The following is a 22,150-nucleotide window of genomic DNA, read 5'->3' as shown; positions in this document are numbered from 1 at the left end:
TTTTTCCCCCCACATATTTTTAGATCAGTATCTGTGGTTTTAGCCGCACTGAACTCTCAAATGTGCATTCATCTTTGTAATGAGGGACATGTTCACTGCAACACTACAGACTGTTCTTGCTCATATCCTGCACTGACATTCTCAGTCGCCTGAGGAACAGTTGCTGTACTGTTTCTTTACATATCGCACAAAAGCACAAGCATCTTGCTAAGTTGATGCACACCTTCAAGCACACTTTCAGCCTGATTAACTCATGTCTTTCTCATAGGTTTATGAATGCAGATGTCACTTTAGACACTGTTCCTATTGAAGCACTAGTCAGTTGAGCTGTCTTTGTGACTGAAGGTCCTGCAATCTCTGCACCAGTTATGACACAGCCACTGTAGTAGACTTTAAATAAATAAATAAATAATACATACTACTGCTAATAATAATATAAATAAAACTACTAACAGTAATGACAGTAATAATTATTATTTTTCTTCATCTTTCTCTTTTCATTCCCCCTTTTTAAGTCAAGGTGTTGAAATTCCTACTCCTGGGTACTATGAATCATTCCAGTTTCTCACAGTGAAAGCAGATATATAAGAAATAAATGACAACCAGGCTTTTGCTAATTTTCCAGTCCTCCCCCTCCAAGTGATCTTGATTTTCTGTAGTTTTTAATGAAATGTTATATCTTCCAGTCGTCTGCCATGGGAATGAAGGGGCTTTTAGATTTTTCCAGTTAAACAGGCAAAGATGATAAAACAAACGGGTAAATGCCGCTGCATTATAATGCTCACAATATGTAAACGAGTTCCTCCTCATACAAAAATGTCACCTCACTTGTGCTTGGAAGCAGCATTACTGAAAAAACAAAAATGCAGCTGTAAAAATCTCTCAGGAGGGCAGGGAAGTTTGGCTGCAATTCTAAAATGAGCCACTAGAGGTGTACTTGTAAGGAGCTGAAAGTGCAGTACTGCAGGTGTAACGGGGAGCGAGGAGGCGGACGCATGTGCTGAGATAAGCGGCTTTTATTAAGGGCAAATCTAGGGCTGTGGTCGATACAGTCCAGGTTCAAATGGCCAATGCGGAGAGCAGGAGGGACAGACATGACAAAGAGCTCGTAAATCCAAATACTGAACTAAACAAGCAAAACAAATACATCAAACAATCAGCACGATCAAACAGGCTTACATACAAAGACAACGAAAAACAAGGGGCAAACACAGGGTTTAAATAATCACAGGGATGATGAGGGACAGGTGGGAAACCGGTGAAACGAACCAGGGGTGGAGTCAAGAAAACAAGGGGGCAGGACAGAACCAAAACAAACACACACAGAATGTCAAAAGGTAAACAAAAAGCACATGGGGGAGTGGGGGGAGCCAAGCGTGACAGCAGGTGTGTAGTTGGATACTACTGACACAGTAAAGTGTGTTTCCAGTTCATTTAAACACAGCAGCACCATAGAATATTAAAATTACATACACAGAACTAATTAGCCAGTAAACAGCTCAATCGTTTGACTGAAATCTGAAATAATTCAAAAGCAGCCTCCTCACATATTTCAAATTAGCTAGCCTTAATGATTACTCTCTGCAACCTGCCTGTAGCTTTGAATTATTTAAATTTTGAATTGCTTAACATAATGACGTTTTGATTAAGTATGGGCAAAGGACAAGTGTCCAAGCCCACATCCAGCCAATGCCCCCTGCCCCCCAACAAGGCCATGATCATGGAAGATGGCTTGGATCACTTGGTCCCTGTCATGCCAGAATAATGTTATACATGCTGATTTCTCTGATTTGTGCTTCTCCGTTGTCATAGTGACGAGTTATTGTGAAGCGTCTGCCGGTTTCATGCTCTGTTTTCACATGATGAGTCAGAGAGAATGATTCAAATGTGACATAATAACCAACTGTCAAAGTGCTTATTTACTGTCAAAATTACTCACCATGTGTCATCTACTGTTGTAGAACACATGAAGTCAAAGTTTTTCGTAATTGATGCTGTTAAAAACGAGCCTCTTAACTGCCAACACAGCTCTCAAACTGTTTCTTGAATTTGAAGTTTCCTTGTATTCATATTAAATTTCTTCTCCACCTTCTCTCATCCAGCATCTAATTGATCTTTTGTTATCAATATGACAGATCTTTTAGAAATGTTTAATTGGTCCACCAACTGATGAGAAGCCATACATAATGACAGATTCCACTGATTTCTTTGTCCTTGGTCATCCTTTAATCAAAGTTGCTGCACATTTGCCCAGAATAAAAGACCATGCACCTTCAGACAATTTCTGAGGGGGAGAAAGGGGGAGAAAAAGAAATATGCCCATTTAATATACCATTCCAAATGGCCTGTGAACCATCATGTGTCTTCTGAGTTTTATACACAGTCGAGTCACATCATTATGACGACTTCATGTCCACAAGCTGGTGGTGGCAGCATTATGCTCTGGGGAATATTTTCGTGCCGTTCTCTGGGCCCACTCATCCATGCGAAAGCCACTCTCAACCAATTTGGGTATGGATCCATCCTTATAGATCACAATCACCCATACATGCTGATTGTCTTCCCTGGGCCAGATGGGCTCTTCCAGCAAGACAATGCAACATGTCAGTTGGCCAGAAATGTCTGACATTGGTTGGAAGACTGTGACCAAGACTTCCCTGGGCCCCCAGACTTGAAGCCAATTGAGCATCTGTGGGACCATCTCGATCATCATGTTCACTCCACACTTTTAAGGTACACAATTGGACCTTAAAACCCCTGTTGCACCTTTGAGGGTACACTTGCATTGTTTGTACCTTGATGAACGAATCATGTACCTGCATGGTACCTTTATTTCTAACAGTGTATGGATCTTTTCTCATGCACCCTCCAGCAGCAGTGGATGCACTGCAGTCAGCATGACTCTAGATACCTGTGACAACCTACCAGGACCTTATTGAGTCACTCCTAACCCGTCTACCTGTTGTCCATGCTGCATACAGTTACTTTGGATATTAGCTGGTGGTCATAATAATATGACTTGACTGCGTATGTAATCCTGTTAATGCTGGTAATGCTGATAATGATAAAAATAAGTTTTCTTTAGGAACTGTTTTACCTTAGACCACCCTTCATGTACACTAGATTGTACATGATTGTACAATGAAAATTGTACATGATTGTACATTGTAGATTGAAACTTCCTCAAAACTATTGTTAAATGATGTCTTAGACATCAGGCAGCGTATTCATAACTATTTCATTTAATAACTTTGTGTAGAAGCTTTTAGAGGAATTAAATTCTTCAAGTGTCTCATTCCTGTCGCCCCTGCTGTAAACTCTGAGTTTTTTAGAACAGTGTTCCACATCAAATCACTCTGAATGACTTTGTTTATACATTTTTAAAGAAAACTTTTTTTTTTTAGAACTTCAATTTTTATTGAATTTTTAACAACAACAGAGCAGATCATACAACTATACAGTGGGGCAAAAAAGTATTTAGTCAGCCACTGATTGTGCAAGTTCTCCTACTTAGAAAGATGAGAGAGGTCTGTAATTTTCATCATAGGTACACTTCAACTATGAGACAAAATGAGAAACAAATCCAGGAAATCACATTGTAGGATTTTTAAAGAATTTATTTGTAAATTATGGTGGAAAATAAGTATTTGGTCACCCACAAACAAGCAAGATTTCTAGCTCTCACAGACCTGTAACTTCTCCTTTAAGAAGCTCCTCTGTCCTCCACTCGTTACCTGTATTGACCTTGTTATCTGTATAAAAGTCACCTGTCCACAGCCTCAAACAGTCAGACTCCAAACTCAACCATGGCCAAGACCAAAGAGCTGTCAAAGGACACCAGGAAGAAAGTTGTAGACCTGCACCAGGCTGGGAAGAGTGACTCTACAATAGGCAAGCAGGTTGGTGTGAATATATCAACTGTGGGAGCAATTGTAAGAAAATGGAAGACATACAAGACCATTGATAATCTCCCTCGATCTGGGGCCCCACGCAAGATCTCATCCCGTGGGGTCAAAATGATCATGAGAACGGTGAACAAAAATCCCAGAACTACACAGAGGGACCTGATGAATGACCTGCAGAGAGCTGGGACCAAAGTAACAAAAGCTACCATCAGTAACACACTACGCCAAGAGGGACTCAAATCCTGCAGTGCCAGGCATGTCCCCCTACTTAAGCCAGTACATGTCCAGGCCTGTCTGAAGTTTGCCAGAGAGCATGGATGATCCAGAAGAGGATTGGGAGAATATCATGTGGTCAGATGAAACCAAAATAGAACATTTTGGTAAAAACTCAACTCGTTGTGTTTGGAGGAAGAAGAATGCTGAGTTGCATCCCAAGAACACCATACCTACTGTGAAGCATGGGGGTGCAAACATCATGCTTTGGGGCTGTTTTTCTGCAAAGGGGACAGGACGACTGATCCGTGTTAAGGGAAGAATGAATGGGGCCATGTATCATGAGATTTTAAGCCAAAACCTCCTTCCATCAGTGTGAGCATTGAAGATAGAACATGGCTGGGTCTTCCAGCATGACAATGATCCCAAATACACCCCTCGGGCAACGAAGGAGTGGCTCCATAAAAAGCATTTCAAGGTCCTGGAATGGCTTAGCCAGTCTCCAGACCTCAACCCCGTAGAAAATTTGTGGAGGGAGTTGAAAGTCTGTGTTGCCCAGCGACAGCCCCAAAACATCACTGCTCTAGAGGAGATCTGCAGGAGGAATGGGCCAAAATACCAGCTACAGTGTGTGCAAACCTGGTGAAGACTTACAGGAAATGTTTGACTTCTGTCATTGCCAACAAAGGTTATGTTACAAAGTATTGAGTTGAACTTATGTTATTGACCAAATACTTATTTTCCACCATAATTTACAAATAAATTCTTTAAAATCCTACATTGTGATTTCCTGGATTTTTTTTTCTCATTTTGTCTCTCGTTGTTGAAGTGTACCTATGATGAAAACTACAGACCTCTCTCATCTTTCTAAGTAGGAGAACTTGCACAATCAGTGGCTGACTAAATACTTTTTTGCCCCACTGTACCTCAGAGGGTAATTAGAGAGCATTGCGTAGACATTCAGTAAAATAAAATAAACATCTAAGAATAGTGTTTTACAACAGGTTCCATTTGGTTTCAGCATCAGATAAATCCAGAGTAAGAAAAATAAGTTAATGATTAAATACAATATCTACTTGAAGTACATTACAGCAACAAGTTTACTAACTGGGCCATTACCTGAGTGGAACTCTTGCACAGTCCCACCGTAAACTAAAAATAGGCTTTTGGAGTCTTAGTAAGTATGTTATTTTTTCCATTTGGTACAGTTCACCAACTTTCTGGACCCAAGCATTGTAGGAGGGCAGCTCTAATTGCATCCACTTAATAGTAATGCATTTCAAGGCTGCTACAAAAAAGATATTTAAGAGATATGATTTAGCTCTACCCTGCATATCTGCTGGAATGATACCGAGTAATGCGACTGTGGGATCCTTTGGTATGACTTCCTGAAAGATCTGGTTTATAGTCCTATACACCTTGTCCCAAAAGGTTTGTAGTTTAGGGCATGACCAGTAGATGTGTGTGTGGTTAGGCACTGCAGTGCCACAGTTTCTCCAACATAAGCTTGGTACTCTAGGGTCCATCTTAGCGACAACATCCGGTGTCCTGAAATATCTCCTGATAATTTTCCACTTAAATTCCTGCCACATATTTGAATTTGTAGTTTGATGTGCCTCTGTCCATGCCTCCCCTCACATTTCATCAGTAATGGTTTTGGCTGTCTCTGCCTCCCATCTTTGTTTTGTCTGAACAAGTTCATGTCGACTCATTGATAAAAATACCTTGTAAATTTTGTTATGAAATTCTTATCCCCTTAATCTTTTTGAAATTGGGTTAAGAAGTTTTCTATTGCTGTGGGGTTCAGCACTCTTTCCCATTCTTTGTGTGTAGAAAAGAGCGCAACTGTAAATATCTAAAGAAATCATTTTTTTGAAGTTGAAAATGTCTCCGTAGTTGTTCAAAAGACATAAGGTTGTTTGTATCAAGTAACTAATGAATAAACATGAGCCCCTGATCAGCCCAATTTTGCAAAGCCTTTATCTAAGATGTTAGGAGTGAAGGATTTAATATGTCCAATGCTGTGTAAAATTGAAAGTGCTTAAAGCAACTTAAAAGCAGCTCTAAGTTTATTCCAAATATTGAGTGTGGTTCTAGTCCACAATGACACTTCATTGAAATCTATCTATCTATATATCTAGAAATGGCAATACCTTTAACGGCTCAGGGCTCATTGTTTGTTCAACGCTCAGCCATCGTGTATGAGTGTCGTTTTGGATCCATGAGATTAATGGCTTTAATTGAGCTGCCCAAAAATAGTATTTTAGAACAGGAAGTTTGAGTCCCCCTTCTGCCTTACTTCTTTGGATTGTTTTGTATTTTATCCGGGGGTGCTATTTTGCCATATACATTTTGAGATTATTTTATCCAATTCAACAAATGTGAATTTTGGAATTCCTATTGGTAACATTTGGAATAGATATAGCAATCTTGGACATTCATACGGATAGTTTCTATACGGCCAGAAAGGGAGAGAGGTAATGCTGCACACCGCTCCATTTCATTTTTGATTATGTCCAGTATTTTACTGTAATTAGCGTGAAACAAATCATGTAATGAAAAAGGGATATTGATGCCTAGGTATTTAATGCCCTCTTTAGACCACTTAAAACCACTTTGTTGCTTTACCCTCAGTGGGACATTGCCATTGACATCCATTGCCTCTGTCTTATCAACGTTTATTTTATAGCCAGAAAAATGTCCATATATAGATATCACTCCCTTTAAGTGTGGTATTGATGATGCAGGCTCTGTCAAATATAATTGAACATCATCTGCGTATAGTGAGATTTTATGTTCCTCTGTGCCAATCAAAATTTTTTAAATGCCGTCATCATCCCTTTGGACCAGCGGTTCAATACTTATTGCAAATAAAAGGGGTGACAGAGGGCATTCGACATGCCTACAGCCACGCTCTAGGTTGAACCTTGCCGATCTAAAACCATTGACTCTGACAGCCGTGTGTGTATATCCATCCATCCATCCATCCATCCATCCATTATCTTCCGCTTGTCCGGGGTTCGGGTCGCGGGGGCAGCATCCTAAGCAATGAAGCCCAGACCTCCCTTTCCCCAGCCACTTCCACCAGCTCTCCAAGGGGGATTCCGAGGCGCTCCCAGGCCAGCTGGGCGATATAGTCGCGCCAGCGTGTCCTGGGTCTTCCCCGGGGTCTCCTCCCAGGTGGACTCGCCTGTGACACCTCCCGAGGGAGGCGTCCAGGAGGCATCCTAACCAGATGCCCGAACCACCTCAGCTGGCTCCTCTCGACGTGAAGAAGCAGCGGCTCTACTCCGAGTCCCTCCCGGATGACTGAACTTCTCACCCTATCTCTAAGGGAGAGTCCAGACACCCTACGGAGGAAACTCATTTCGGCCGCTTGTATTCGCGATCTTATTCTTTCGGTCATTACCCAAAGCTCATGACCATAGGTGAGGGTGGGAACGTAGATCGACCGGTAAATCGAGAGCCTTGCCTTATGGCTCAGCTCTTTCTTTACCACAACAGACCGGTAAAGAGCCCGCATCACTGCTGACCCAGCACCATCCGCCTGTCAATCTCCCGCTCGCTTGTACCATCACTCGTGAACAAGACCCCAGATACTTGAACTCCTCCACTTGAGGCAAGAGCCTATCCCCGACCCAGAGAGGGCTCTCCACCCTTTTCCGCCTGAGAACCATGGTCTCGGATTTAGAGGTACTGATTCTCATCCCAGCCGCTTCACACTCGGCTGCAGCGAAAATCCAGCGATCCAGCGAAAGCTGAAGTTCGCGGCCTGATGTCCCCAATAGGACCACATCATCTGCAAACAGCAGTGATGTGACCCTGAGGTCACCAAACCGGACACCCTCCATCCCTTGACTGCGCCTAGAAATTCTATCCATAAAAATTATGAATAGAATCGGTGACAAAGGGCAGCCCTGACGGAGTCCAACTCTCACTGGGAACGAGTCTGACTTACTGCCTGCTATGCGAACCAAACTCCAGCTTTGTTTGTACAGGGCCTGAATGGCTCGTAGCAAAGAGCCATGTACCCCGTACTCCCGAAGCACCTCCCACAGAATACCCCGGGGAACACAGTCGAATGCCTTCTCCAGATCCACAAAGCACATGTGGACTGGTTGGGCAAACTCCCATGAACCCTCCAGAATCCTGGAGAGGGTGAAGAGTTGGTCCAGTGTTCCACGACCAGGGCGGAACCCGCACTGTTCCTCCTGGATCCGAGGTTCGACTATAAGCCGGACTCTCTTCTCCAGTACCCCTGCATAGACCCTGCCAGGGAGGCTGAGGAGTGTGATTCCCCTGTAGTTGGAACACACCCTCCGGTCCCCTTTTTTAAAAAGAGGCACCACCACCCCAGTCTGCCGATCCAGTGGCACCGCCCCCGATGTCCACGCAATGTTGAAAAGGCGTGACAGCCCCACAACATCCAGAGCCTTGAGGAACTCAGGGCGGATCTCATCCACCCCTGGAGCCTTGCCACCAAGGAGCTTCTTAACTACCTTAGTGACTTCGGCCTCAGTAATGGGCAAGCCTATTCCCATGTCCCCAGACTCAGCCTCCTCACTGGAGAACGTGTCGGTGGGATTGAGAAGGTCCTCAAAGTATTCCTTCCACCGCCCAATGACGTCTTCAGTCGAAGTCAGCAGCACACCATCTCCACTATATACAGAGCTAGTGGCACACTGCTTTCCCCTTCTGAGTCGCCTGACGGTTTGCCAGAATCTTTTCAGAGCCGACTTAAAGTCAGTTTCCAAGGCCTCACCAAACTCCTCCCATACACGGGTTTTTGCCTTGGCAACAACTGAAGCCGCAGATCGCTTGGCCTGTCGATACCTGCCAGCTGCCTCTGGTGTCCCACAGGCCAACCATGCCCGGTAGGACTCCTTCTTCAGCTTGACGGCATCTCTCACCTGGGATGTCCACCACCGGATTCGAGGATTACCGCCCCAACACGCACCAACTACCTTACGGCCACAGCTACAGTCAGCCGCTTCAGCAATGGAGGAACGGAACATGGCCCATTCTGAGTCAATGTCCCCCACCTCCCCCGATATCTGGTCAAAGTTCTGACGGAGGTGTGAGTTGAAGATCAATCTGACAGGTTCTTCTGCTAGACGTTCCCAGCAAACCCTCACTATGCGTTTGGGCTTACCTGGTCTGACCGGCATCTTCCCCCACCACCTGATCCAACTCACCACCAGGTGGTGATCAGTTGACAGCTCAGCTCCTCTCTTTACCCGAGTGTCCAAAACACATGGCCGCAAGTCCGATGACACGACTACAAAGTCAATCATTGAACTGCGGCCTAGGGTGTCCTGGTGCCATGTGCACTTATGGACATCCTTGTGTTCAAACATGGTGTTCGTGATGGACAAACTGTGGTTTGCGCAGAAGTCCAAAAACTGAACACCACTCGGGTTCAGATCAGAGAGGCCATTCCTCCCAATCACACCCCTCCAGGTCTCACTGTCATTGCCCACGTGAGCGTTGAAGTCCCCCAGTAGGACAATAGAGTCTCCAGGAGGAGCACTTTCAAGCACCCTTCCCACGGACTCTAAGAAGGCTGGGTACTCTGAACTGCTGTTCGGTGCATAAGCACAGACAACAGTCAGGACCCGTTCCCCAACCCGAAGGCGTAGGGAAGCTACCCTCTCGTCCACCGGAGAAAACCCCAACATACAGGCACCGAGTCGAGGGGCTATGAGAAAGCCCACACTTGCCCGCTGCCTCTCACCATGGGCAACTCCAGAAAAGAATAAAGTCCAGCCCCTCTCAAGGAGATTGGACCCAGAGCCCAAGCTGTGTGTTGAGGTGAGCCCGACTATATCTAGCCGGTATCTCTCAACCTCGCGCACCACCTCAGGCTCCTTCCCCGCCAGTGAGGTTGTGTGTGTATATCCAATCTACAAAATTGGGGCCAAATTTAAACCTCTTTAATGTCTGAATTAGGTATTTCCATGACACGTGATCAAATGCCTTTTGGGCATCTGAAGAGATTATAGTTGTTATAGACCTTTTCTCTTTTTGGTGAGATATAATGTTCAATAGACGGCGTAACGTATTTCCATAGTGCCTCCCAGTAATAAATCCGGTTTGATCTGGATGTATAATTTGAGTTATTATGTAATTTAATCGTCTAGCGAGTATAGTTGTTAGAACAATTGAGCATTGAGTCTCCATTGAGCATAGACAATGGTCTATATGAACCACAATCGGTAAGGTCCTTACCTTCTTTATGCAACACTACTATTGTTGCATCAGACCACGATGGTGCCAATGTTTTGGTTTCTAGAGCATAGCGATATGCATCCAACAAAGGCGGAGTGAGGATATCTTCAAAACATTTATAGAATTCATTTATGAAACCATCTGGGCCAGGACACTTATTATTCTTAAGGGATGAAATGACTTATTATAATGTTTTATTATAATATTTATATTACTTATAATGTTTTATTTCCCCTTCCTCAATTGGCTTATCCAATTCTTTAGCTACTGTATCAGAAATTCAGAAATGTTTATATTTTGTAAGTAATTTGCTATACTGGCCTCATCAGAACAGGTATCAGTATCTTGGTACAAGACTTTATAAAATTCTGCAAACATTTCAGCTATTTCTCTCAGTTTTACAATAGATTTATCTCCTAGATTTAACTTTTGAACTACGTTTGAGGATTGCTGTTTTTTAAGTCTGAAGGCTAAAAGTCTACTTGCCCTATTTCCATTTTCATAATACTGTTGTTTGACAAAATGTAAGTTCCCCTCAATCTCTTCTGATAATAAGGCCTGGAGCTCTCTGCGGGTTGTATTTAGATCATTCAAAATGTTGGGTGATCTACCCTGTTTATGCTTATATTCCAGTGCTCTTATTCTTTCCTCTAATTCTTGCTGTTTTGACGCCTTTTGCCTTTTTCTTGCTGTTGCATAAGAGATAATACTGCCTCTTAAATAAGCCTTTGCACAATCCCACAACATAATAGGGGATGTTTCAGGTGTTCTATTTGTATCTAAATAATTCTTAAACTCTGTTTTGATGAGAGCAGTGAAATCCTTATCATTAAGAAGGAAGGCGTTAAGTCTCCATTGCCTAAATGATATAGTCAGGCCTATGTCCCACTGGATCACAACAAGTGCATGATCAGAGATTGTAATGGGCAATATTGTGATACCTTCAATTCTGTGTAACTCAGCTTTAGCCGTAAAAATGTAATTGAGTGAGTAAGATGCATGTCTGTTCGAATAAAAGGTGAAGTTTCTCTTTTTGGGAAATTTGGGCCGCTATATATCCACCAATCCGGCTTCTGCGGATAAGTTTTTAAGCATTTTACCCATTATAGATATGGGTGTTTGAGAAACAGGTTGTCTATCTAAGTTTGACATGACACAATTAAAATCTCCTCCCATAATCAGGAGACCGGAACTGTATTCTGCAATCGTATTAAATACTAACTTGGCAAACCCCGGTATGTCTTCGTTAGGAGTGTAAACATTTATAAATTATACTGCTATTCCATCAATTGTCCCATTTACCAATATAAGTCTGCCCTCCCTGTCTTTATGTACCATTGTTTCGATTAAATTAATTTGCCTATGTATAAGGTAAATGTCAAAACCCAAAATGAAGACATAAAATGCGGGTGCCACGACGTTGCTGAACAATACTCCCAAGCCTTGCAAGGGTGACATGCAAATGCTCTGTTGCTTGTTTAAGTGTAGTTAGATCCTCAGGGAACAGAAGGATCAGAACACAAAAAACACAACATTCTCTAACTTTACATGTTACTAACATGATGCAAAATGTGGGTTTAAGTCCCTAGCCACTACGCTTGAGCGGTAACAAACACAGGCCACAAAGATTGGCTGTGTACAATAGCAGTGAAAAGGAGAAAATATAAAGAAATAATGTATAGGAGTTCAAGCTCCTGCAGATATAAGTAAATGTACATACTTTAACAACATGTGAAATCTTCAAAAAATATTCATACAAAACGTGTAAGGCGATTCTAGCTTTAACTGTACATAAGGGGATTAGTTAAATGGAACAATGTTGGGCATTTTTCCTGAGACATACCATTATGGAAAAACAAAGCATTCATACTCACAATTATTGGTTGAAAAGGCAACTTAAAACAAAGGCAAAACAATGTTCGAGCATTAGGGTGCAAGTTGCCTCAACGTAGCTTTTAGTGCAAGTTTAAATTTCAGTTTCTGTGTCTGTAGTAGGAAGAATAGTCTCCTTGATGTAATCCATGGCTTTTATGGGATCTCGAAATTCCTTACTGTCCTCTTTATAGGTGATTTTAAATCTTGCTGGATAAAGTAATCCAAAGAGCACGCCTCCCCGTCCTCGTAAAGCTTTCTGTGCATCCGTGAAAGCAGCTCGAGCTTTGGCGACGCTGGCAGTGTAATCTGGAAATATCGCAATCCTTTTGCCATTGTAGAGCGGGGCATGGTCCCTGGCTCTTCTCAGAATGTCAGCGGCATCTCTGTCGTTATGCAGCTTAGCAATGATAACACGGGGACTGTCTCGCGGTTTCTTTGATGTAGGTGTTCGGTGTGAGCGGTCGACTTTTACGTCCCGATCCATCTTCAGCCCTTCTTTGATAATTTTGAAGACCTCGTTAGGGCTGGCGGAATTCGGCCACTCGTCAGTGCCGGCTATACGAATGTTTCTGCGCCCCATTCTCTCCTCCATATCCTCACACTTGTCCCGTAGCTTCGCTAACTCGCTCTGGAGTTCAGTTACAGTGGTCTGCAATGTAGATACCTCATCAGACCACGTTGATAGTCCACTTTTCACGTCTTCAGTGTCTGTTTTCATAGAAGGGATTTCTGCTCGTGTTGTGGTAGCGTTGCTAGCAATTTCGGCCCGCGCTGCTTTAATGTCAGCCTTAAGAGCATCGAGGTCTTCAGACAGTGCACCCCGTATTTCTTCTCTTATGATTTTGGAAATATCACCTCGTATGGAGGCTAAAATCTCAGCTTTTACTTCCTCACTCATGCCCGAGCTTTTGCGTTGTGGGTCTTTATCTTCTGGTGTGCGCTGCCTCGTCGATCTAGTGTTAGCTGCTAGTGTGTTGCCGTCGTACTTAATTTTGCAAAGTTTATCTGCCATTTAGCAAAGAGCGTGTAATATTGTTTATCCTTTTGAAGCTCGAAACTTTTAACAGACTAATGTTGGTCACGTTCTGTATGAATTGGTTTTTGATAGTGAAATGTTAGGAAATCTGCAGGAGCTCTGAAATACACATTTCTACTCCATCATGGCCCGCTAGCGCCCCCCTTAAAGAAAATTTTTGAAACATCAGTGAAATATAACCCAAAGAGGGCAGCAGTTTACCAATAGAGACTTGTTAGCAGGTAACTACTGAAAGCTCAAAAAAGAAGTGAAGTCTGGAAGCTTTTTCTGAAAATGAAAAGTGAAGTAGTCACATATTAATGTCTGGCTTAGCTTTTTTCAATCACCTGAAGAGAAAACATCTGGTGTTGATTTGTGAAGCAACAGAGTGGTCAATAAAAAGCAGCTTTCTCTCCATGGCAGTGTTACAGCATATGAATGAGCCATCAAGTCATAATATCAGGTTCAGCTCAGCTTTTGAGCACTGATTAGGTTCATTTGAATGTGGTTTTCTTCCAGGTGGTTTGTAAAGCATTTTACAGCCTATCTTGTTTGCCAGTGGCTAATTCTAGCTTGTTTAGCTGTTGCGCCTTCACAGCAGTAGATAGAAAAGCTTGGTCAGGGGCAGCAGCAGGTTCAGAATTTGATGTAGACCTGACCAAACAGGCTGCAGGTCAAATATTATCTTATGTAATGTATCTAATGTTGCCTAATGTATAAGTTTTCTTTTTTGGTATGTGCAGAGATGTAGTAACAGTTACCCACAGCATAAATTGAGGTGGTGCTTAGCAGCTGGTGCTCAGCAAACCAATGCAGTTACAATACAGTGAAAAAAACGTGCTGCCATCACAAATAACCCTTCTCACTCGAAGATTGTTTAGGGGGGTAATTATCATAAAACACTGGGCGCTTGAGAAATAATATTGTGTGTGAGTATTTACAACAAACTAGTTATTTGATATATCTGTAGCATAAATCAAAGGCCTTTAAATGGAATATGTGCCCACAGCGTTTGTTTATATCAGTGTGCATGTAAAAAAGAAGTACATCTACTTAGAGCTTTGTATTATTGTGATATATAACATCACAGTATGTCACAATGCTTTTTCTGAGAATATCATGAATATCGTAAGTACTTAAAAGGTGCTTACCAACTGCTTACCAACTGCATATTTGATTATAATTAGTCCTGTTTAATGGAATTGAACGCAGCACAAATCCAGTGCTTGTATGTAAAATACAAATAATTAAATTAATAGCTTTTGATAGCATTTTTAAAAATGTGGGCTGAGTTTGTTCTAACCGATCAGATGTTAGAAAAATTAAATATCATGACTTATTGTGTATCATAAAAAAATTCTTGAAGTATCATATGCCATTTTGCCACATCCCCTACCTCTCCATCCACTTTAGTCTAAGAATTGCTGTTATTACTGATGGTATTGACACCACTTTGATTATTTCACTGCAAATGAGGCATTCTTCACTCAGTGCGATGCTAGCCCACGCAGGCATCTGTTAGCTGATGCAACAGAATTGGCCAGTAGCATTCTCCTCCAAGCATGTTGAGCTGTCCAGTGATGTTGCGTTAGTGGCAGTTTGAACACATTTTGTTAGGTTCACATGTCCTGGAGGGAAGTATGTACTAGATTCAACCTACCGGCTCTGGTAGTATTGTGTGTCTGGGGGGACACCTAGCTAGTGGGTGGAATTGGACATAACTAAATTGAGGAGGGGAAATATGGGGAAAATTAATGAATTAATTTAGGGGAAAAATAATATGGCTTGTTACAGCACTTTATTTACAGGCCACATTAAAGCCAATTAATTTATTGATTTATTTCACATGAATAATTGACCAACAAAATTTTTTTTTTTTTTTTTAATTGACTTGTGATTTAGGGTGCGTTTAGACTTGCGTTCAGGTTTGGTTTGATTAAAATGAACCCTGGTGTGATTGCTGTTACTGTGGTCTATTACAGTGAGAACACTACCATCCGAACTCCGGCATGCACCAGATAAGTGGTCTGAGACCCCCTGAGCAGATTGGTCTTGGTTTGCTGCAAAACGAAGTCTGATGTGGTTTGTTTGAAATATGAACACAGTACAGATCAAAGACATATAAACAGCACAAAGATGCAACGAACTGTTGTCTCCTCTCTGCATAACTTCTTTGGTTGGTGGAAAAGACAAGTTTCTGATGTTGTTTTCGGATGCTGACACATCATCTCTATATAAGCTCTGAATCAGTAATTATAGAAAAGATAGTTTGTTTTAAAACGAAGCTGAGACACATTTAAATTCATTTTCAAAATACTCAATTTGCACGGTTGACTGCACATGACATTATCCATCAAGTGTCCAGGGTTTCTCTCTAATGTAAAAGCAGTAAGCCACTCAAGGCTGTTTTACTCTGCTTTGCATTTTGCAAAACCACTGTAACTCAAGGAGTCTTGTGGCTTATTGCTCTTAATATCACAGATAACATAATGAAACATAAATAAAACCAACAAATCAGGATCAAGGCTTATATCATCAGTTACTGTATATCTGCCCAATCAGTTGTGACCTTTTACTCTTATGACTTTGGTTTGTATCTTTTGGTTCAGTGTTAAATAGTGTGAATGCTAAGCAAACCAGAACTAAAATGCAGCAGTGTATCATAATCTCTTTTGGTTCAGACCAAGGGACTTACAAATATAAACACGCCCCTTAGAATTTTATCAATAGGTTTTAGGAGTAATGAACATCCCATTGGAGAACAAGAACTGAATATTTCTACTACTCTCTCTCACAGGTTCTGATCCAGATCTTTACAGGTTGCAGCTCAGTTCAGCAGACGCCAATGGAGCAGCAGAGGAATATGATGAGGTATGCTGCACAGGCACACACAATGTGGTTTTGTTTGCACTGTGTCTGTCCTCCATACCACTGTTTCCGGCTGAACTCTCGCTGCCCTCACTCTCTCTCTCTTCCTCTCTCTCTCTCTCTCTCTCTCTCTCTCTCTCTCTCTCTCTCTCTCTCTCTCTCTCTCTCTCTCTCTCTCTGCTTCTCTCGCTCTCTGTGTGTGCTCTCCTTTTCTTTGTTATGTTGGGTAGCTCCGGGCTGAGCACGTCTGTTATTATCCTTTGTGGCTGGCATAACTGGCATTCCAGGACATTGTGTCTGTACATATGTTTGTGTTTTAACTAAACTGTATTGAATTCATTTATTATTTCAGCTTTTCTAAGAATTTGTCTTAACATAACAATGTGCCTGTGGGATAGAGAGCAAAAGAATGAGTGAGAGTGAGAGAGAGAGAGAGAGAGAGAGAGAGAGAGAGAGAGAGAGAGAGAGAGAGAGAGAGAGAGAGAGAGAAGGAGAAGCACTGTCTCAGCAGTAAAGCCAACGAAGTCCAGCACTGATAGGCATATTTTACATGCAAGATAAGTGACGTTTGATTGGAGCATTGTTTGGAGCCTTGGAAAGAATGGATGAAGCATCAGAGACATTCATGTAGACATCAGTGTCCTTCTGCATTTCCTCTTCAAATGGAGACGTGGTCAATCTGGTTATCGTCCTAAAAGAGAGGGAAGAGAGGAGGGAATTAACTTTGTATCAAACTTCACAGAGAGACAGAGCTGTTTGTTGTGCACTTGTGGCGCCACCTGCTGATGAGGCGATACTGTTTCGTACGAGCACCTGAACACTCACACATCACTTTCTCTCACTGTCACAGTTCAGTGGAACTGACACATCAGATTACTGAACTCTTAAGAACTATAACTCACCAGCTCCTGTGGAGAACAAGGCTAAATGGCATTGGCACCTTTTTGCATTCTTTGCCTGATTCATGTTCCTCCCTGTTCTGCTGAACTAATGTTCTAGTGTCTTTTTTTGAAAAAAGCAATGAATCACTTTTTCACAACCCTGAACAGAAATATACGCTAATTCTTGAACAATTTTTTTTTTTCTTGACTGAATTAGCTAATCATCTAGCATCCTCATCACATGCACATGTATACACGGACAGCCTGTTTTCTTTAAATGTTGGTGTAGTATTGAGTGTAATGCTGCTTTCATATGATTGGTTTGAAAAATGCTTTTTGGTCAAGAAGCAAAGAAAAGGTTTGCTTACTAAATTTTGAGTTCAAGACGTTTTGTTTTAATGACTGAATAGAAAACGTTTTTAAGATGGTCATTTTTACTGTTATTACAAAAATCTTGTAATTATTTAGTGTTATTGGTAATCATTAATTTACTTTACCCTGTTAAGTATAAATTGTACTTATGTAACTATTTAATTGAACCTTTTTTAATTTACCACAAGAAACCGAACAAAACAGTGAGTAACATAACTTATACAGTTATTATTGCAAGTAGCATAAAATGCTGATCTGGGTCATCCTCCCCGAGCTGGTGACCCTGAAGAGGCCATTTTAATGTATTGGTGATAAGCAGTGCATCAGAGGTCAAGTGACGTTTGAACAACTTTGTTGGTCACCTCTTGGTCAGTGAATGAGGGAGTGACCATATTTTGGATCAGTGGTGTTAAGAGAACTTGGCCTGTGAAATAGTGGTTAGGCCAACTTTGTACATGAACACTGCAGCACATTTCACTGTAAAGCATGCATCCACTGAAGACGACAGCTCAGATCAGACAGCTGAGCTGTACAATGATGAGGAAAAACAGCACTGCAAACATAAAAACCTAAACCTCATCACTCTCATTACTGTCACCATGTGCATGAAAAATGTTAATGAACCATTTACGTCTTACCTTGGATGGCTCAGTGCATTGAAGTAGACCTTAGCTTTGGCATTTTGAGACAGCCTATTTTAGCTTTAAAGGAGCTAAAGCAGTAAAAACATTGTAAGTATTAAATTTGTTTAAAAAAATGACAACAGCATTTTTTACATTAGTTTTTGGCTTTAGAAATGGGTAGACAACAGCATACTACATTGGGGCCAGCTTTTGACCGCAGCTGTGTTTTGTTTACTATTTGTCACAGACTACATTTGATTTGGGGTAGACTTTACATGTTGGGTGTGTTTTGGCATTACTCTGATAAACCTAGTCAATAATAAGAGCTTACCCATCCAAACTGCACCCATTAAAATGAAGGAAGCCTCGTGCCTCTTTTACATAGTAAGAGAAAACATGATATCACGTAGATTTGTTTCTCTGTGGTTAATATGGACATGCACCTACCATAACTCCTAGGGACGTCACCAGATCACTACTGAGGTGCTTGGCTTAATAGGGTTAAACAGTCCCAGAGGGAATAAAAATTACTACAGTGGTTTTCAACTGGTTGGCCATGGCCCCTGGTCCTTTTTTCACGACATTGTTACAGTACAGATATTTAATCAAATGTAATTTTAATGACAGAATTTTTGTAATAATTATTTACAAAAACGATACATTAATATTAAGGTCATTCATTGATGTGGCAAAATGGTAGTTTATGTTTTTATTTTGAGTGCAAGTAAAATGTTTCACTTTTCTATCACAAAGCATCATCATGGATGAATAGTTAAATCTGAGTCTTTCAAAAAGAAAGATCCTGAAGCTGGGACATCTATAAGTGTCTCAGACTGAGAAAACTAAGAAAACCAAGAATAAACCAAAACAAAGAAAATACAGCTGGAACTCGAAAAACAAACAAGTTCTACTCTGAGTTGTATATTCAGAGTTTTTATCAAATTTTGAATTTAAATGATTTACACTGTCATTTGGAGATGGTTTTGCTAGTGTGCATCTAAACCTGTTGAATTGAGCCAGAACTCTATCTGTAACCTTCCTCATCTGCATATCCAGCTCGTAATAGTTGCCAAGCAACATCAGCTGTCTGATTAGGAGTCAGAAAGAATGATTGGATTGGTTAAATCTTCTTGTGGGACATGAAATCTTTTACGGTTGTTTGTGTGGGCTGTGAGTCGCAAAAGGTCAGGACCCTGTTATTAAATATATAAAGCATTTCACTGTTATATTGGCCCAGTGTTTGATGCTTGATACTGGCAAAAGATTTACCCTTTTTCCAGAGTTAATAGGTCACTTGAGATCACGTTTTAGCTTTTTAAATTTATTTATTTATTTATTTTTTTATTTAAAAATTGACCATGTGAAATTGGTGCGAAATTCCAAAGGTGCGAATTCCAAAGGGTTTGTATCAGTTACCATCATGAAGTTTAGTAAGTGAAGCTGTGCTAAGCACACAGGTGCTGATGAATTGTGAGGGTCAGTGCACTTCTGAGTGTGTTTGTGAGTGCGGTTAAGAGCTCTCTGAATGGACGTTTTGAGGAGAGAGGCGCACCTGGGAGTTTACGGGAGTTGACATTTCCTCTCTTCTTTCCGAATCCCCTCCCTCTCCTTCGAATGAATGAATACGTTGTTTCTCCGTTTGCTCTCAAAACATGCAAGGTGGCCGGGTGGAGCGCAACATCCAGCAGTAAAACATGCAAACCCTCTCATGGGTACACACACACACACACACACACACAGACACAGAATATTATTTCCTAAACTTGTGCACATTCTCACCTAAACACGCACATTTTATAAGATTGTTTATTATTTCAAACATTAGTTAGTGTTATTACTAATTATTATTGATTTACTTTGCTGTGCTTTGACATTTTAATCGCTTGTTTAAGTATTTAAACATTTTATTCAAATTTATTACATGAAACACTCAAGATAATGAAAAAACAGAACTCATAAACAAGTATTATTAACATTACTCTAGGTCATCCTGCCCAATCTAGCAACCCTGAAGAGGCTGTTAACACATAAATACACTGTACTTTTGTCTTAGTGAGGTGTTTCCATTAAAGATGTTTAATTGTCTGAGGTGCTGATATTCAGATTGTTTGGACGTTTGGGCTGATTTAATTTAGAGAGGAAACACACGCACAGTAAATCTAAAGATGGGGGGGGAGGGGGGATGAGAGGGGTTGAAGGCCCCGCCTATTCCTGGTTGTTTTGCCCTTCGGACTTCATAGGCTACACTTCAGTTTTCCAAGGATTACACTTTAGACACGTCCTCACTCACACTCTCTCGCTTACTTTGTCTTTCTTTCTTCCTGTCTGTCTCATTCCTTTCCAATGTCTCTCTTTTTCCTTTCTCTCAGTCTCTTCTTTCTGTCTTCTGAAGCATTGTGAATGAGTGAGAGGTGGAAGAAAGCGCTGTGTGTCTTTGGAGTTCTGATAGAGGGATACTTTCCTGCTTAGTGTCTTGTCCCAGGTTGAGGTCATGGTTCTAGGCATGGCCTCCAGCCCTCTGGGCCCTTCTGCTTCTGGAGCTCCACCAGCGTTCGTGGAGGTAAAGTAGGCACTGTGGTCAGCTTTGAACTTACCTTCTTGTAGCTTGCTTATGTTGAGGATGACGGTATAGCTCGAAGTGGTGACAAACAGGTGTTGATCAGGCTGGTTTAAACAGGAATTTCACCTTTTCTAAAAATCAAAACAATTCAGTCTATTAGATTGTAAACAAAGTCATTCAGACTGGTTTGTGTGATGTCATTGTAGAGAAACTTGCCAGCTTTCTTTATAGTGAACCATTTATTTACAATCTAAAATCACTACATTTTATATATATTATTTAGAATGGTAAGACAGAGGTCTTAAGTGGTTTTGCCTTATAACACTTGCATGTACTTCCCCGCCAAGACAAAAAAAATGCACATTATACTCACAAAAAATGTAAAACAATATCTGAGACATAAGGAAGCATATTCATAACCATCCATGTAATAATGTGCTGTGAGGGAGCATCTTAACTTTAATTATACATTTTGTTTAAGATTTGATGGAAATCTTTCATTTGATTCTGTTTGTCATGTAAGACAAATATAAATAGTACAGTTGCAGTTGATGCTTATGTATGATTTTTCAAAAGTTTTTTAATGCCCCCCAAAGTAGTATTTTTTTGGGAGGCCAACAAGGTCTCAGCATATGTTAAACTTTAGAAATGTTGCACGGTATCTCAGGCACGGCACAATTCAGTATGTGTTGTTTTCTAGCTTTGGTGTGTTCGCTGTTATTTTTCAAGGGTCCAAACTTTTCTGTCAGTTGTAGTGGATTGTAAGTTTTGCTTATGTTTGTTCTTGCTGTGCTACGTCTGTGCTGTATGATTTTGTCTCTTAATGAAGGTCGAAGGAAAAAAGATTTGCTGACACCATGTTTTTCTCCCTCGACTGAGTTTAGCCTGTTCACTGGGCAGTTGGTTGTCTCCTTGGTAATGGTATCAACTGAGTATTAGAGTGGACTCACTGGACAGTAACCTTTCATGGAAACAGGTGCTTGATTGCCAAAATGTTTTCACTTGCATGGCCATTTATGGGATATTTTATTGTGTCAGTTCAGTTCAAGGGTTTTCCTAAACTGTAATAAGGGTGTTAAAAGTGCTTGCTTAGGCCTGTCAGAAGTGTTACGTATCACCTGATAACAACTATTTTAGCTGATCATAGTTATTTTATCTGATTGAGGTTATTTCTTTATGTTGCAGGAAACAGAACGTAAATTTTCATCCCTTGAGTTGAAGCAAATACATGTAAATAGAAGAAAGTAGCATAATGAGGCTGTCCACATGTTACAAGTCTCATTGCTCAGTTGTGATTTTTGCACAGATCTGATCTTTCTAACTTGATGGTTCACATTCTTGTAGCTGAGCAACTGAAATATGTCATTAATGTCAACAGATCTGTGTGCTGAAATGACCTGCATGCGCACATTCTAATCAATAACTTTTAATAATATTAATAAAACATAATAATAATTATTAGTGTGAGATGAAGATGATCAGATGCACCATTTACTGACATTAGCTTTGTATTAGGTGATGCTGCCATATTAACGCTGAATGAAGGTGTATGCACAGTGGAAACAAAAAGATATGAAGTCTTTGACATGACAAAAAGACATGAAGTTTTA

The 22,150-nt window shown here is 41.0% G+C and overlaps 1 protein-coding gene across 4 annotated transcripts in view; it reads left to right on the top strand.

Moving 5' to 3' along the window:
- Positions 1-22,150, top strand: part of rab11fip3 (RAB11 family interacting protein 3 (class II)) — a 74,311-nt gene that overhangs the window by 21,515 nt on the left and 30,646 nt on the right. For 2 of the 4 annotated variants that reach the window (XM_017700820.2, XM_017700819.2), the window contains exon 3: positions 16,034-16,107. In XM_017700820.2, coding sequence (XP_017556309.1) covers positions 16,034-16,107 — 74 coding nt within the window. Of the gene's footprint in view, positions 1-16,033; positions 16,108-20,242; positions 20,541-22,150 lie in introns of those variants that run through there. The other 2 variants (XM_037536672.1, XM_037536671.1) reach the window with 2 other exon arrangements.

This window comes from Pygocentrus nattereri, chromosome 3 (assembly GCF_015220715.1).
Source record: "Pygocentrus nattereri isolate fPygNat1 chromosome 3, fPygNat1.pri, whole genome shotgun sequence".
Classification (NCBI taxonomy): domain Eukaryota; kingdom Metazoa; phylum Chordata; class Actinopteri; order Characiformes; family Serrasalmidae; genus Pygocentrus; species Pygocentrus nattereri.
The sequence above is the reverse complement of the archived record's forward strand: the minus strand, read 5'-3'. Positions and strand labels throughout refer to the sequence as shown.